At 40.3% G+C, this 17,399-nt stretch overlaps 1 protein-coding gene across 2 annotated transcripts in view; it reads left to right on the top strand.

Moving 5' to 3' along the window:
* LOC122806909 (WD repeat-containing protein 76-like) overlaps window positions 1-17,399 on the top strand; it is a 950,729-nt gene that overhangs the window by 394,043 nt on the left and 539,287 nt on the right. For both annotated transcript variants that reach the window (XM_044077718.1, XM_044077717.1), the window contains one exon: window positions 8,227-8,328. In XM_044077718.1, coding sequence (XP_043933653.1) covers window positions 8,227-8,328 — 102 coding nt within the window. The remainder of the gene's footprint in view (window positions 1-8,226; window positions 8,329-17,399) is intronic.

The following is a 17,399-nucleotide window of genomic DNA, read 5'->3' on the forward strand; positions in this document are numbered from 1 at the left end:
TTTAGCATCAATTTTGGCATCACTTTTGCAATTTTCTTTAGCATTATAGGGATAAACACTTTGCAATTATGGTTTAGTATTGAAATGGGCCTGTCTGAATTTGATGAATCTTTACCCTCTTTAGGTATTACTGCTCCCACCACTTTCTTCCAGGATGTTGGCACTTCTTCTCCTCTTGAATTACTGTTAAACAAAATGTTCCAGATCTTTGTCAGTTTTTTTTTCCTCTTCTACATTCCAACCTTCCACAGGAATACCATCTATTTCTGGGGGCTTTCCTGTAGATTGGTTATATTTCACCATATTTATCTCATTTCCTCCTGACAATACTTTTACATTTGTCATTCCCTGTAAATAATTCTTGCTACTTCTTGACCATATCTTCCTGTCTTTTATTTCCACCCTGTTTTTAAACTCCACTATAATTTTATCTCACTCCGTTGGAATATTTTCAGAAAAAAATTCTATCTTTTCTAATAGCTCCTGAATAATTGCCACAACCCATTCCTTAAATTCCTCTCTCTTCAAAGAGTAGGAGGGAGAGCGCCAGTGTCTTGTCTTTTCAAAGAGTAGGAGGGAGAGTGCCAGTGTCTTGTTTTTATTTCATTACCCTGTGTTTTTATTTTAGTTATTATTGGCTCATGATCTGAAATAGTCTTTGGGTGTGTATCAAGACCTTCAATTAAATGCACATGTTCCTGTGACATGTAAACTCTGTCTAGCCTAGCCCAGTATATCTTGGGGAATTGGTAAATTCACTCCAAACTGCTAATACTGAGTTCACATCTTCCATGCCAAATATTTTCATAAATTTCTTCAAAAATCTACACTCTTTTGTTATATTTTCCCTTCTGGACCCCCCCAGACATATCTTTACTGTTGCAAATCAAATTCCAGTCCCCATACATAATATTCCTTGCTGAAAGCTGATTATTTCTCCCAGAGTTTTCCTAAGCTCTATTATAGCAGTTTTAGGTGGAATTTGTATACATGCCAGTATAATCCTCCTCCCTTGCCAGTAGCTACTTAGTATTACAAATCTACCATTATTATCTTTTTATCCTCTTCTGTCCCTCTTGGAACTCCTCATACAATTAATACAAGTGCTCATGTCTTTCTTTGTCCCAGGTATTCCACTGAATAACTATCTTGGAAACATTTCTTTGTCAAACTTGCATATTCAGTTCTTTACAAGTGTGTTCCCTGTAGCATAACTATTAGCAGTGTACATTTTAATATAATTCACTTCTTTTTCTTTTTTATATTTTTCTGTGAGATTATTGACGTTTAAAGACAATACAGAAAGCATTTTTGTTATTCCCACCTTTTATGTGTAATAGCTTGTTTGTTAAATGTGTAGTTCCAGCTTTTGTGGTACATGCATACACTGTTTGGCAGGTTGATCTTTTATACAGTTGTTTCTTGTCATATCCATTTGAGCCTATGTCACATCTTACAAAACTTTATTTTATTGAAAGCCCTCAAAAAACACCCTCAATATCCCCTTAAAACTATTATTTTATTTATTTATTTTATTTATTTATCATTTGTTGACCGGGAAAGTCCGACTAGGTTCCACAGAGCCTGTTTTCAGCGGAGGCCCGGGGAAAAATGCTCCAGATGCATGTCTTTGGAATCAGAATTACCCATTAACTTAATAATATTTATTATTATTAACTTAATAATAACACAGAAAACTACGTACATTTTCTAATATTGAAGTTTTACCCTCCTAATAGGAACTAGTGTTCCAAACTGACAGCCACACTCAGACTTGAGTTAACATAAAAGAAAGGTTATCCATGCTAAGGTGCATAGCACAGGCTGTGCTTTTAAGTGCTATCTGGTTTTGTCTTATCTTTATAGCTCTCCCAGCTGGGTAGACACATGAATGCTTTCATAGTTGTTTACTAGGCTAACGACCACAAGGGCCTTTTTAAGCCTATCCATGCACCCCAAATGTCTGACAAGTTCTGATAAACTTGATAAGTGTAAAAATGGGTCTGGAGATTGAACCGTTTACAGGTTACTTGTGTTCATTAGAGACATAGGTGCCAAACCAGTGATGAATTTCCAATTTCCCATCCAGTTGTCCAAGTTGCACTTGAATTGGGTTAAGGAGGAGCTCTGCTTCACATGGGTGGGGGGAGAGCCTGTTCCATAGATGGGGTAGTCTGTGGGATATCTCTCTTGCAGGTCCTATTTATATTGCAGGCAAGGTTTAAGTCTTTAGAATGGGTAATTCTGATGCTATTTGTTTTCTGGATATGCAGGAATTCCATCAGAGTGGAGTCTGACAGTGCCCTGTATATCAGGCATAGATCTCCCCTCAAAAGCCCATAGGAGACCGAATACAGGGATAGGACCTTGAGACAGAGTCTGCACAGGAAATTTTACTTATGCCCTGTATTCTTTTAGTGAGGAACCTCTGTTGACGTTCCAGTTGAATATGCCTGGTTAGGTACTTAACAGAAGGGGCATTGTACCCAATGACAGGTCTGATGAATGCTTAATACAGTGGAACAGTGATTCCTTGGACTTAGATGTCATACCTTTGTTTATAGTGTAAGTTGTGCAACATAGAATGATTTCTTCACCACTGTAGACACGTGATTGTCAAAGGCAAAATTACTATCTGTGTGTGTCCCTAAGTCCCTGACTACTGAGTCAGTTCTAAGGGGTGTGTTGTCAATGCAATAGTTACCAGTGATGGATGACTTCTCAAAGGATACTATTATGCATTTCTTAGCATTTATTTTTAGTCCATGGCTCTGACACCAGTTGTTTGTCTGTGTTAGCCCCTCCTGCAGAATATTTGGGTCAGTGTGAGATTCAGTGACAACTCCTAATTTGCAATCATCTGCAAATTTAGTCACCAGAGACCATTGACATTGGCCTTGACTTCTGAGAAGTAAATGCCAAAAAGGAGCAGTCCAAGGATTGACCCCGAGGGACTCCACTTGTGGCCTCTTTGTAGAGATGGCCTCCCCAGTTCTAACTTCCTGGGTCCTGTCTGTGAGCCAGTTGGGTGTCCACTGGGTGACATACGGGTTTGTACCTAATCTCTTGAGTTTGACAACAATGCCCGAGTGGGGTATTGTGCCAAATGCCTTGGCCAGGTCAAGGTAGGCAGTGTGAACGATTTTGCCCTCATCCATTGCTTTGGTGGCCTTCTCAAAGAAGTCCACCAGGTTGAGTAGGCATGATCTGCCCTTGACGGAACCAACCTGGGCTGGGTCCAATATCTGGAGGTTTACTATATCTCTATTGATCATCTCCGTATTAATTATTTCCATGGCTTTACATATAAGACTAGTGAGACCTATGGGTCTGTAGTTTCCAGGGTCTGTAGTTGGCACACCTTTGTGAAGCGGGATGACTTGCCTTTCTCCATTCATGAGGCATGAAGCGTGTTTGGAGGCTACAATTAAGTAGGAGTTCCAGAGGCCCTGTTAGGTCATGTTTAATGCTATTTAGAAGACATCCTGGGATATGCTCTGGACTCATTAATGCACTGTTCTTGGTCTTAAGAGAGAGTATTAAGGCCCTGTTCCCTAGTGATAGTAGGGAGAGTTATATTTCATGATATTTCCTGAGGGAAGGGTGAAGGGGGAGCGAGGGGTAAAGTTGGAGCTGAATTTAACAGCCAGGTGGTTTGTTGTATCTTCTGGCTCAGTATAGGTGGCTCCATTTACAATGAGCTCTGCACACAATTGTGTATTGCCTTGGAGGTTGCAGACATAGCTAAAGAATGATTTGTGGTTGTCCTTGGCCTGGGAGGACAAATTTGGCTTTGGTAGACTTTTTGTCCTCTGAGTTGCTTTAGTTTGATGAGAGTGATTTTATCCTGCTGGGGCCCGCACCTCTTAATTTTTGCCATGATTTTCTTCTTCCTGTTACACAGCTTACTGATTTTGTGATTCCACCAGGGTGGCTTGTTTTTCAAGTTAGTTTTGTACTTCTGCCTGGTCAGTACAGCTGCCTCTATGCAGCTATTAACATGCTTGTACAGGGTTTCTGTGAACAGTTCTGCATAGGCAGCAGTGTTCTCAGGGGTTTATGGAGCTTGAAATGTTGTCATGTTCACACTTAATAGCAGGAGGTTAGCCTTAGAATAGTTCCTGACTATTCCAGGTTTAGTTGGGGTCCAGGTTTTATTTTTACTTCAGAGGAGACCATTTTGTGGTCTGACCTTACCAGAGAAGGCATTACAGTAGGAGGTGTGCAGCAGTCTCCCATATTAGTGAGTACCAGATCCAGTATGGTTGCACCTTTTTTTGGTGTATTGACTATCTTGTCCAGGGAGTTTGTGTTTACAAAATCCAGGAATCTCTGTGCATGTACATTTGGTGTCGTATAGGATTCCCAGTTAATAGTGGGGTAATTAAAGTCACCCATGAATATGGTATTGAGTTGGATGGTTAATGTTTCTAACAAGTTTAAATACATGGTATGGGTTCCTTGGGTCATAGAGGAGGACCTGTAGCTTGCAAGGAAGTGGTACTGGATTTTACCTGTGGTGGTTTGAACATGGAGAAACTCATGTGCATTGTCCTGTTTGACCAGTCTTAAAGTATATTTATTTTTGATGTAAATAGAGACACCTCCACCTTTAGTTCCTGCCTGTGAAGTAGCTGATCTAAATGTGTGGAAGGCAGTATAACCTTGCACTGTTGGTGTGCTCTGCACAGCTTTGAGCCATGTCTCAGTGACTGTGCAGACATCTGCATTCTCTAGAGTGAAGAGAACTTCTAGGGAGTGGAGTTTTTTGTTTAAACTCCTAGCATTGAACTGTAATACCTTCAGATTTACTTTGTTTTGATTTCCTATGTTGGAAGTACTTTCAGTTTGGCATTGCCTAAAAAAGTCTTTGATACATGCTGATGAAAGTGCTAAATAAAGCTGAGTTTTACGCAAGGTTGGAGTTTTGTCTGGATTTGGCTTTTGCTTAAAGTTTTGTGCTGGTTCTTGGTTTGAGCACTATGGGGAGGAGACCGTGTTTTAGCTAATATTCAAAAGCCTGATGGGAAGAGGTGCAGACTAACCCTGGCAAACAGCGTGGTCTGTTGACCATCTCCTTCCGTGCTAACAATTATTGCACCCCCTTAGAATGACACCAGAAACTAAGCCAATTATTAAAGTCAATCATCTTTTGTTCATATTGTGGCATCTTCCTTGGAGAAGGTAATGCTGCTCAATGCTAGGCTTATACCAGTCTGAAACAGAATATTCTGACAGCTCCATGATGTCTCTCTTCATATCTGGAGTTGGGAGGGTGGCCTAATGGTTAAGGCATTTGCCTTGCAAGCACAAGGTGCAAGGTTTGAGTCTCACAAAGGATAATTGGCTAGGCTTAAAATGTCTCACAAAGGCAGTTAGTACTAATCTATGAACCTATAAAGTCTAGGGAGGTACATCTCAGCTCATTTGCTCCCTCATGGACTATGACTGAGTGGTATTGGTAATTGTGATCCAGTGACATGAGTGCATGCATAATGTGGTGGATCCTAGCCCCTGATAAACAACTGACCATAACTTTCTCCTTACTCATCCTGGTGAGAGGGACTTCAGTGTGTCTCATGATGGAGTCTCCAATGACTAGAATGTTGGATTGTGTGTGGCTTGCGTTTTGGGCTTAGAGGTAAAGACTCCATGAGACGTAGCTCTGTGTGTTGATGTGGGTGTTGTTTTTGAAAGAGAGCATTTGGGGCTGCTGAGGGTATTTGTTATGTGTACTTCGGCTAGGAGGTCTTTGAAGTTTAGGAAGGTTACTTGTAAGTGCCTCAGCATATGTGAGTTGATACGTCTGCTTTGAATTGTACATAAGTGTAGAGTATGTACTACTAACAACCTTATTGACATTAGGAGTACTTTTATGTGAGAGCTTTACCTCTATTGACATTGTGTAAATACATCTCTCACATGCCATATCAGTTTGTTTGAGAATCAACTGGTTGTCAGTAAACATGATGCAATTTTACATTGCGTCAGGATGCCCATATCCACCAAGCTGGTAACAGAGACAGTTTGAAAGTTCACATCCATGGCAACAGACTCTATTTTTTTATTGATTAGACAGTTGGAGTGAGAATCAAGCCACGGTGGTGCAGCGGTAGCATTGTCGCCTCACAGCAAGAGGTTCTCCCGTTCGTTTCTCGGCTAGAGTGCCTTCTGTGTGGAGTCTGCATGTCCTCCCCGCAGTTGAGTGGCATTCGAAAGACATGTGTGAATGGGTGTGCCTTCATTGAAGGTTGGGTGTCGGGCTGGCACCTCGACAGCATAAAAAATTGACTGCCAATCATTAGCGGACCGGTGTTTTATTGTGGCGACCCATTACCGGGAAAAGCTGATAGAAGAAGACAGTTGGAGTGAGAATATCAATCACTGTCAGGAGTATCCGGTTTGCAACTGTGTGGACTGTGCTTGTCACTGCAAACTAGTTGTCTTGTGTGCAACTAGGTATTGGAGAAATTTCAGTTTTGCTTTTACAGGAAAAATGCCACTCAAGGTGTCTGAGTCTGTACAGAGCTCTGCCAAACACTTGAGTGGAAACGAATACGTAGACCCTGAAAATTTATGGATGGCGTATTTAGGAAGAAATTCTGAAGATAGAAACAAATCAAGCAGTACGTAATGAAAACAGAGAATTAGCTTATCAAGAATGATAACGAGGGGAGTCTCATTAAAGGCTACTGCCTAGCTACTACTAATGCTCATCTCACCACAGCTTCACTCTGTTGGGATACAATGCTCCTTTGCTTCTTCTCTCACCAGAAGCAAAATGTTACCACCAATCCCAAGACGAGAAGCAGGCCACAGCCTGTTTGGTGATCCACAGTCTTGTTCCAGATGAAGCAAAGGTCTGTAGGCTTGTAGCCTTTTTCTGGTAGATGCCTTGAATAGCAATCAGACCAATCAGGAATGTTAAGCACAGACACTCACTCTCCAACCAGAAACAGTCAGGAATCAATGCACTCTGCACCTTCTCTCACCAGGGCCAGAATATAAGCACACATTCCAAGTTGTCACCTGTAAAGCAGTTATTAGGCTTTCTGGTGATTAGCAATCTCCAGGAAATAATGTCCCTGTACTCCTCTTACCAGGAGAAAACAGAAGCACTAATCCTAAGATGACTGCTGAGAGGCAGTATGTGGTCTCTCCCATAACTGGTGGTCTTGCAATAGATATTTAAATGTAAGATGAAAAAAATGGTATATCCTAAACACTGAGAAGAGAGAACATTATCTCGTAACCATTTCTCTTTATCAGATTATCTCCTGGAGACATGAGGACCAGGTACAAAATTGCTACTTAAGCATACCTTTATCCTTTGTAATACTTTGATTTTAAACCAAAACTATACATGAGAATTCCATGCATAGCAAGCATATGCCACTACCTTGCCAATAATTACATGGTTAGTGCTTCCTGATCACCATGCATGCATATAATTCATCTTTGCATTATAGACATTTTGATAGTAGATGTTCTTACGTAGCCCTTCAGTGTATCACATCCTGTAGTACTTTGCAAATTATTAAAATACTATTAATTATAAAATATGACTTTTTATGGTAGTAGCACTATTTTTGTATCCTAAGCCAGCACAATATTAAATTCTAGCTCTAAAACACTTTACAGTAAACTCTCAGTTAACTGGCACCCATGGGGATTGGTAGATGCTGGATAACTGTAGTTTTTGGTTGCTTGAGTTGGTATTAAAAATAGGCCTGACTAATACTGTACCTTATACTATTTGTTTGATTTTACTTGTTCTCAGGTTGGGAAGAGAGGGAATTTATTCCTATCATCCTTTTTAAAACTCTAAAAACTTAAGGTATGTTTCTGTGTGTGTGTGTGTGTGTGGGGGGGGGGGGGGGCAGAGGGGCAGAAAGTGCAACACATAAAAATTGTACTGTATTTCTTCGATATTTTTTGCCAGTTATTTGAGATTGCCAGTTGCTTGAATTCCAGTTAACTGAGAGTTTACTGTATATTTTTTGGAAATATGTTCAGCTGGTTGTATCTGCCTTTTTTGGCTTTACCATTAAATCCTTCTGCTTGACCAGAGTGAGCATGTTTTAAAAAGGTTTATTGTGCAGTTATTTCCTTGTGTTCACAGGTGTGTAAGTTGAATATTACCTGATTGTTTTCATGTGTCATACTTATCAGTTTATACGTATGAAAATTAAGTACATCATAATGATTGTTGTATGCATTTTACAGGTAACAAAGCCTGCAGGTCCATTACAAATGGTACCTGTAAATGAAGAGCAAGATGATGCATTCCTTAATTTTCTAGAAGGCTGGGAAAACATTTTTAGTAAGGTACTGATCCTACTTTTCATTTATGAAATGTGTACAACAGCATTTTAGTAGTGTACTCTGCTAGATGAAGTATAGTATTAAACTGTCAACTCCAGTCATCTTTCTCATTCTGTGAAGGTGGCATGATCCGTAAATATTTGTTTTTCCTTTTTCTGCACATTCACTGCAGAATTTTTGCTGTAACAGTCTACCTTCACCTTAATGCATTAGCAGATCTGACCTCTTATGCAAATAGTGCAGGTTGCTTAATAAGGATTGTCAGCAGTAAAAACAAAGCTACTGTATTTTTAAATGACATTTGTTATGAACAGATGGGCAGGGAAGTTTGGATGTCCTGCAAGGAGAAGATTTCATGTCAAAGGGGTATAGAGCAACATTTAATTATTTTAAGAGTCATTGTTTAGTTTGAAGTTGTACTATTTCAAATTTGAATGTAGTACCAAACTTTCAAAGACCCACAAAGCACATATCTGTTTTGAAGATTCATCCATACATGTATGCATGATGCTGAGAAGAGGCCCAAGGCTTTGAGATAGTCAATGTAGTTTTTATGATTTTAGGCCCTTGATTTTATTGGTGGTAAAGCATTGTGGTCATTCAAGTTATATTAAGTGTTTGGAGAGGTAGGTACTGATGGAGGCATTATACTCGATGATTTACCTTATGAGTGCTGAATACAGTGGAATAATCACATTCTTGGACCTGGACATCATACCCTGACTACTAAGCTGAGCAATGAAAAAGGACTGTCTTACAGTTGGGAGTACATGGTGACTGAGTGACAGTTTGTTGTTTATGTAGGTTTCCAGGTTCTTAAATCCTGGATCAATTTTCGGAGACTTGTTGTCAATGTGATAGTTACAGGGTATGTCAAACTTGTGGAAGGAGATTGTTATACATTTTTTGGTAGGTAGTTTTAGTCCATGCTTATGACACAAGATATTTATTTAAGGCCTCTTAGAAGATTTTGGTGTTCCCTGGAGAGTTTATGATGGCAGCCAAGTGTACAGTCATCTGGAAACTTGATTGTCATAAAACATTCAAATTAGCTTTGACTTCAACAAGTAAATACCAAAGAGGAGTGATCCAATGATTAAACCCTGGAGTATACCACTAGTGACAGGTTTTTTGGAAAAGATGGAGCTACCTACCCCAATTCTTGGGTTGTCTTTATTAGCCAGTTCGCTATCTAGCAAGTTGCATAGTGATTAGCATTTAGCTGAGAGGGTTTATCAATGACACTGGAGTGTGGGATGGTGTCACATGCCTTTGCGAAGTTAAGATATGTGGTGTGTACCGATTTTTCCTTCATCTATTGCTTCTGTAACCTTTATGAAGAAATCAGACGGGTTAAACAGGCAAGATATGCCCTTGACAAAACCAAAATGACTTGGGTCAAGAGTTTATAGGTCAGCTACGTCCTTATTTATTAATTCCATAATGATCTTCTCCATAGCCTTACAGTACAGATAAAATGCTTGTGACTTTAGATGTAGAGTCACATTATACCAATATCCCACACATACAGGGTTTGGAATATGTAATATCTTTTCTTCAGGAGTTTTCCACTTTCTCCAGCAACAAAATAGACACTATTTATTCACTAATCACCACTGTACTTGGGAATTTTTTTCCATTTTAACAGGGTTGAGTCTATATTATAAGAACGAAGTGTTGCAACTTCAAACACCATATGAGTGACACCATATGAGCGAAGTTGTAAAACATTGAAATTAAAATTAAAAAATGTAAAAATAAAAGAAAAACCTACCTGGTCGCTCTGAGCAGGGGGGCAAGCCCCCCTGCACCCCCTCACATCCCCTGCTACTTATGTATACCAACTCTGAGCTTGCACTACGTTGAAGTAAAGGGAAGAATTCCCTACGGTGATCTCCGTTCACACTTGCGAGGTTTTAAATATTCTGCCATATGGTGTCTCCCGTATGGTATTCGACTATTTAAAACTTCGTTTTTGAAATATAGACCCAACAGGGTTATATACCAGCAAATAAAGGGTGTTGAAATGGGCACCAAAATGGCCCCGGCTTTTGCCAGTCTTGTACTGAGTGCATGGGAAACTCGCATTCTCATCCACTTGCCAGGGTTTAAGAAAATTAGACTGTATACATGTTACATTGATGTTTTTTTTTTTTTTTTTGTATGGAAAAGTACACAAGAACTTAATTGCTTCATTCAATCATTGTCTGAAAGTAGTGCTTTTCTTAACTTTAAACTTTCAAATTGCATCTCAGTAGTGCAGTTTCTTCATATAGAAATCACACTGGATATTCATACTCTTTCATGGAAGTCTAATATTTATCACAAAAAGACTACTTACCGGAATAATTACTTAGACTTTGACAGCCAGCATCCTTTTTTATGAAAAAGAATATAGCCAGAGAAGAATTCATTAGATATTCCAGGATTATAAGTGAGGATGACTGGTTCCTTAAAAAAAGCTGCTTTTTAAGTTTCCTTTTTGCTAATAGACATTACCTTATGGATTTGATTAATTAATTACATTTTTACTGAGGTCAGTGAATCACAGCAGTCAAAATTACGACCAATATTTAAATGTGGATTACCAGAAACACCTAACCAAATATTTATTTGGCCCAAACCCCCACTACAACTAATAAGAATTCTGGGTGATACCAAACCTCCCTTAAAGCAAGTAATAACCACTGTTTGGACAGAACCCTCAGCTTTATACTACCCATTTGCTCAGACCACACGGAAATAAACATCATTTTAAAGAACTGGGACATTATTTTAAATAGCAGGGGTATCGCTACTATTCGTGGTTAAAAAAACAAACTTCTTGCGAGCATCTTTTTTGCACTCAGATAAGCCCTTTCTACCAGAACAGTTATATAATGCCGATAAACCTCCAGGCATGTACTCTTGCGGCTTATGTGTGGTCTTGTGACTACATACATGTTGGTTCACAATGCGTATTCCAACACTGTGATTCTAAGGTTGAGTTCTGAAAATTCTATGAGTGTCACAGTTAAAATGTAATTTATGCAGGGGTCTGTGTAACTTGTGGTAGTTTCTGTATTGGTAAAACTATAAAAAAAACTTTCCAGCTGTATTAAGGAGCACTGTGCAGCTATATGTAATGTTATGTAAACATAGCTTGTCATGCCCAGGTTTTGTTCAATTTAAATTCTTCATGCTAGAAGAGAGAGATTTGTTTTTTGGTGGCACGGACACTTTACTAGAGCTGTGTGAATTAAAGTGGTAGCTGCTACTTAATGCAGATTCCCAACCATTTTTGAACGGGTCTCTTAATATTAAATGTGCTTTAATATGGCTTAGATATCCTGTTAACCATTATCTATCTATTTCTTTAGTTTGCATTTGATTTGGTTTGAGACATTATTTCTAAAAAACTGGGACATTACATTGAGGAAACTGTCAAGACATATCAAAGAACACTGTGCAGCCATACATAAGAGACAAATATCGCTTTAGGTCAGCGATGACGAACCTGTGACACACGTGTCAAAGGTGACATACCATGACGTTTTGGTTGTCACACCAGCGTTCACCAACACCCAAGTTACCAAAGAAAATGAATGAATGAACAAAACTGCAAGAAATATGTGACCCTGCACTTATTTATTATAACTTAAAGTCATTAATTGGGATTCTGGCATGTAGCTCGCAAGACAGTTCCCTGCGAGCTACATCGCCGAAACCAAACGGCTGCAGCAGTACTTTGCCGTAGTGCAACTTGGCTGAAAGGCATAGCCGCTGCAGCTGTAATCTATGAACGGGCAGAGACAGCTGTTCCGGATGTGTAATGCATGTTTTCGTCTCATTCAAGGAATGCATTTATTTAATTATTTATTTATTTATTTTGTAGACTGACAACAAAATAAATAAATAATTAAATAAATGCATTCCTTGAATGAGACAAAGGCATGCGTTACACATCCGGAACGGCTGTCTCTGCCCGTTCATAGATTACAGCTGCAGCGACTATGCCTTTCAGCCAAATTGCACTACGGCAAAGTGCTGCTGCAGCCGTTTGGTTTCGACGATGTAGCTCGCAGGGAACTGTCTTGCGAGCTACAGGCTGGAATCCCATTAATTGATGCTAATCAAATCAAATGCAATGTGTTCCATATTTTTTCAGTTCAATTCAAAATTACTATTAAAAGTTGGGTAATTTCTTGGTATACTATTTTAAGCCCAGTTATCAGTGCACATACTGTTTTCTAAATTGTAAGTCACTGATTTTTCTTTTACTTTTTCATATATAGCACACATGACTGGACTGTATTTTTTAAATAAATGAATATGTAAAGAATTGTTTCTCTTTTGTCGAGGAGAGGGGTGACATGCCAGTAGAGTCAAGATAGGCATTTTCCAAATTATTGACAGTCCGAGCCTTAAAGGTTTGCTATCACTGCTTTAGGTAAACACAGTCAAGTATGCTACATGGTTCCAGAAATTTGCATTCCTAGTTTTAGAATAGGTAGATTTATTTTATGGAGATATGGATACTTTTCTGGAATTTTGTGAGTAATAGTGGCAGTTATATCTTAATGCGGATGATTTCCCAGGACTAAATGAAGCTCTGAAAATTAAGTGTGCTTTGCTTTGGTTCAGGTAACCCAATCACCACTAATTATTTTTTTCAAAGACTTTACAGGTTCACTAAAACAATTAACTGGTTGCCTGTAACATTTTATTATCTTTTGACTTACCTTAACTCAAAGGCTGAGTTTATCATTTACAGCTGGTTTAAGTTTTTTTCATATTTTATTGACTGCATACTTTGTACCAACAAGGATATTTAAGGCACTGCTTACCAATTGCATACTAAAAATGTCTTTCAGCTTTTCCCGGTTAGGGGTCGTCACAGCAGAACTCTGGTCCGCTAATGATTGGCAGTGGATTTTTGCGGTGCCAAGTTGCCAGCCCGATGCCCAACCTTCAAAGGAGGCACACCCATTGACACACGCACCTACCTACATGTCTTTAGACATCACTCGACCACGGGGAGGACATGCAGACTCCACACAGAAGGCAGTCCAGCTGAGAATCGAACGGGAGAACCTCTTGCTGTGAGGCGACAACGCTAACAGCTGCACCACCGTGGCCATACCAGTTGCATACTCGTTTCTAAAAATATTTTTCTGAAGAAATTCTTGTCGCCATTAAAGTAAGAAAGCACTCAACACCAGCTTTGTGTTTGTTGTTTTCCTTCTTGCAAGGTTTTAGAAGATTTTCTGTATTTAAGTTTTTCATCTCCTAAACATGACCAGTTCTCTTGCTTTATTTAGTTTAATATATATGTATATCTAATATATCTATAATGTATATCTAATAAATATGTATATCTGTGTGTGTGTGTGTGTGTGTGTGTGTGTGTGTGTGTGTGTGTGTGTGTGTGTGTGTATATGTATGTATGTATGTGTATATATATATATATATATATATATATATATATCTATATATATATATATATATATATATATAAAAGAACAACATAATTCACAGTAACTCAACACAGTGACTACAGAATTCAGAATCACAGGAAGTATTTTAAAGCAACATTGCAGGACAGTCTCAAACACAGAAAACATCTGAACTAATCTTCACTATGTTCCTATATATACATAAGATAAATCACTGTACCCTAGTTACTTACTATTAGCAAGACAAGTGCTGATGAGAGGTTGTTTCCAGGTCCAAAGACAAGTGCCAAATGCACAGTCTCTGAGCGCATTCCCAGATTAATATCAAAACACTACTGCTGGGTCAGCTGGATGACATCATTCCTGGTCACCTGCCTTCAGTTCCCAGGCTAACAGAAACCAACATCTGTATGCCAAAAATAATACAATTCATGTGTTATTTGTCAGTTCATTTATACTAGAAACTCTTAACACTTTTACACATTGCAACTATACTATTAAGTTTAACAGTCCTTATGATTGTCATAGCAAATGTGTTGTCTATGCAGATGTTTGCAAAATTTGCTCTTCATTTTATTTCAGCAAAACCAGCTGCCAATTGTCTGACCGAGTTAAAGAGCATTGTGCTGCAATACGTACTAGAGACATCACCAAAGCTCTAAGAAAACACAGTGGAATATGTAATAACTTTGATAGCTACAATTTTTTTTTTGTTATTCAACAAATGCAACCATTTGTAGGGGATTTTAACACATTAACAGAGGTTAAAGAACTTAGATTAGCTTTTTTGGGGGGGCTGAAAATACACCAGGCCTGAATGATAACCTAAATGTTAAGTGCGCATTACGATGGTCTGTGTAACCATGGACCATCCCACTTGACTGTTTTACTGCGGTTTTGTGACTTGACAATGTCATTCAAGAATGCAACTGCAGTCATAACATGTGGGTTGTCCTGCCTCAGGCAGCCCTCGGTCGGCCGGATTCCAAAGCCTGGGTCCGACGTCGGCTGATGTCGCATTTCTCTCCGATGTCAGAGCGGCTGGAGTACATAAGCATCAGCCGACGCCATTTTCTTCAGTCTTTCTTACCGCGCGGTGCCCGAAGCAGAAGCAGTTCGCAAGTGCCGGTCGGTCAGCTCCTGTATTCTTCGATTCCGAAGTCATCAGAAAAGCTAAGTACCCCGTTGGGGACCTTTTCTTGCCTCAGCCGATGTCAGATATTACTAAAAAAGTTAACAATTGTCTTTCTTGTGGTAAACAAATACCTCATAAGGATTTCCACTCTTACTGTCTTCCTTACCTTGGCCCAGACCACGACGTCTCGGCCTGTGTAGCCTGTGCTCGCTTCAACAAGCACACTCTCAGGCGCCGGGCAGAGTTCGCTGAAGATTTTTTCGGCGAAAAATTTGCTTACACAATGCCGTCGGAACTTCCGACATCGCAAACTCCCAAGAAACGAAAAGACCGGGACCGACATCCTCGGCCCGCGTCTACCACCGACTCCACGCCAAACCCTACCGCGAGTGCTCCTGTTCCCGCTGAGACGGTCTCTCCACCGCTCCGAACCGAAGACACCGCATTACCGACGACTCCGATTCCGGATATCACTCCGACGCCAGTTATTGATTTCCTCCGGATACCGAAATTGAGGAAATGCCCGAGACCATTGCTGTAGACAAGGTCACTCCTGCACGTGGAGCTGCCAGGCCTCCTATGGCCATGTCTATTAAGGCCTACACTAGGGCTAAGGCAGCCAGCAAAACTAAGCATCTTACTACTAAAACCTTACCTCAGCCTACTCCAGAGACACAAATTATGACTATGGCTGCTGACTTAATTTCTATGATTAGAGGTTCACAGGCCCATCCTGAGAGAGGATCCCAGCCTCCTTCTGATAAAAGGCCCCGGGTTGAACCCTCTGACCCTATTCCGTCAGATGAAGATTCTGAGGACTCTGTCCACTCTGATGGCCAGGAAGAGCTCTTCCAGACCTATGAGGACTCGGATGCAGAGGATTCCATCCCCTCGGCCTCCCCTCCTGAGGATATTTCTTTTGGGGAAGTCCTGCATACCATGAGGGAACATTTCAAGTGGCAAGGCCAGGAATATTCTGATTCCAGAAAACGCCGGACTTTCCTTAAGAAGCCCCAGCACAGGCCCTTAGCTATTCCTCCTGTACTTGATGTTTTGGATGATTTATATTCTGACTCTAGTGTTACCCCTGACTATCTTCCTCCTGCTCCAGCCAAGCCAGACAGGTATTACAGGGTCCCAGAAACACATTCCCATTTATTCAGGGCCCATACTGCTGATTTGGAAACTATTTCACAGGGGCCTAAAGGAGTCTCAGCTTCCACCTCTAAAAATCCATTGCCCTCCAACAGGGAAGCTAGGTCATTAGAGAGATGGGGCAAAAAGGTTTACACATCCACTACCTTATCTATGAGAGCTTTGAATTGCCTTTTTCATATGTTACAATATCAGGATTTCCTGTTAGAAGATTTACAGAAAACATTGGCCACTCCTGATCCTTTAGACAGGAAGGCTTTGCAGGAAGCTGTACATAACTCTCAGCAAGTAAGCAATCACTTCCTGCAGTGCTGATATGATGCACTGGAAGCTTCATGTAGGGCAGCTATGACAGGGGCAGTCATTCGTAGACATGCATGGTTAAAAGATCAACCTCTACCAGATCATGTAAAGGCAAAACTTCTGGATGCACCTTTGGAAAAGAACAAGCTTTTTGGTGCTAATGCTAAGGATGTGTTAAAGTCCATCGAGGAAAAAGCAAAATCAGTTCAGACGGTGAAAGATTTCCTCCAGGTTCAACCCCCCAGATTCAGTAGGAATTGGCCTTCAAAGAACTGGTCCTTTCCTAATCCAGAAAAGTTTCAAAGGGGTAAAAACAGACGTGGCCGAGGAAGAGGACAATACAGAGGTCCTTACAGGGGGCGACAATGGCAGCCAGGAAACCAAAGAAGTGACGCAGGGGTTTCACCTGCCCCACAGCCACAATCTCAATGACTTTCCTCTACTTCTGCCTACCAGGGAACAAATAGAAGCTCCCTTGGGCGGGAAATTATCTCTGTTTGCAGAAAATTGGCACAGACTGACAAAGGACAAATGGATTTTGGACATTATAGACCGAGGTTACAGGTTCCATTTTCATACCTTGCCAAGAAAACAAGGCATGCCAAACCTACCACAAAACCAGAGGGCAGAGGCTATCAAGCAAATTTCTCTGCTGACTCGGATGAAAGCAATAGAAAGAGTTCCACAACAAGAACAAGGCCAGGGGTTTTTCTCAAGACTGTTCCTTGTTCCAAGAAAGGAATCTCAATGGAGACCAATACTGGATTTGTCCGCATTAAACACCTTTCTCATAGCACCAAAGTTCAAAATGCTGACTCTACAGCAACTCCTTCCCATGCTGGGCAAGGGGTCTTGGCTGATTACTCTGGACCTCAAGGAGGCATACCTGCATGTCCCTATCAGACACAGCTGCAGAAGATACCTCAGATTTCTTGCAGGGCCAGAGCATTATCAATTCTCAGCATTGCCATTTGGCTTATCTACTGCCCAGAGTATTCACAAAATGCCTGGCTTCAGTAATTGCTCATTGCAGGCTCCAGGGGATA

This window comes from Protopterus annectens, chromosome 7.part0, assembly GCF_019279795.1.
Source record: "Protopterus annectens isolate FY-2018-M chromosome 7.part0, PAN1.0, whole genome shotgun sequence".
Classification (NCBI taxonomy): domain Eukaryota; kingdom Metazoa; phylum Chordata; order Ceratodontiformes; family Protopteridae; genus Protopterus; species Protopterus annectens.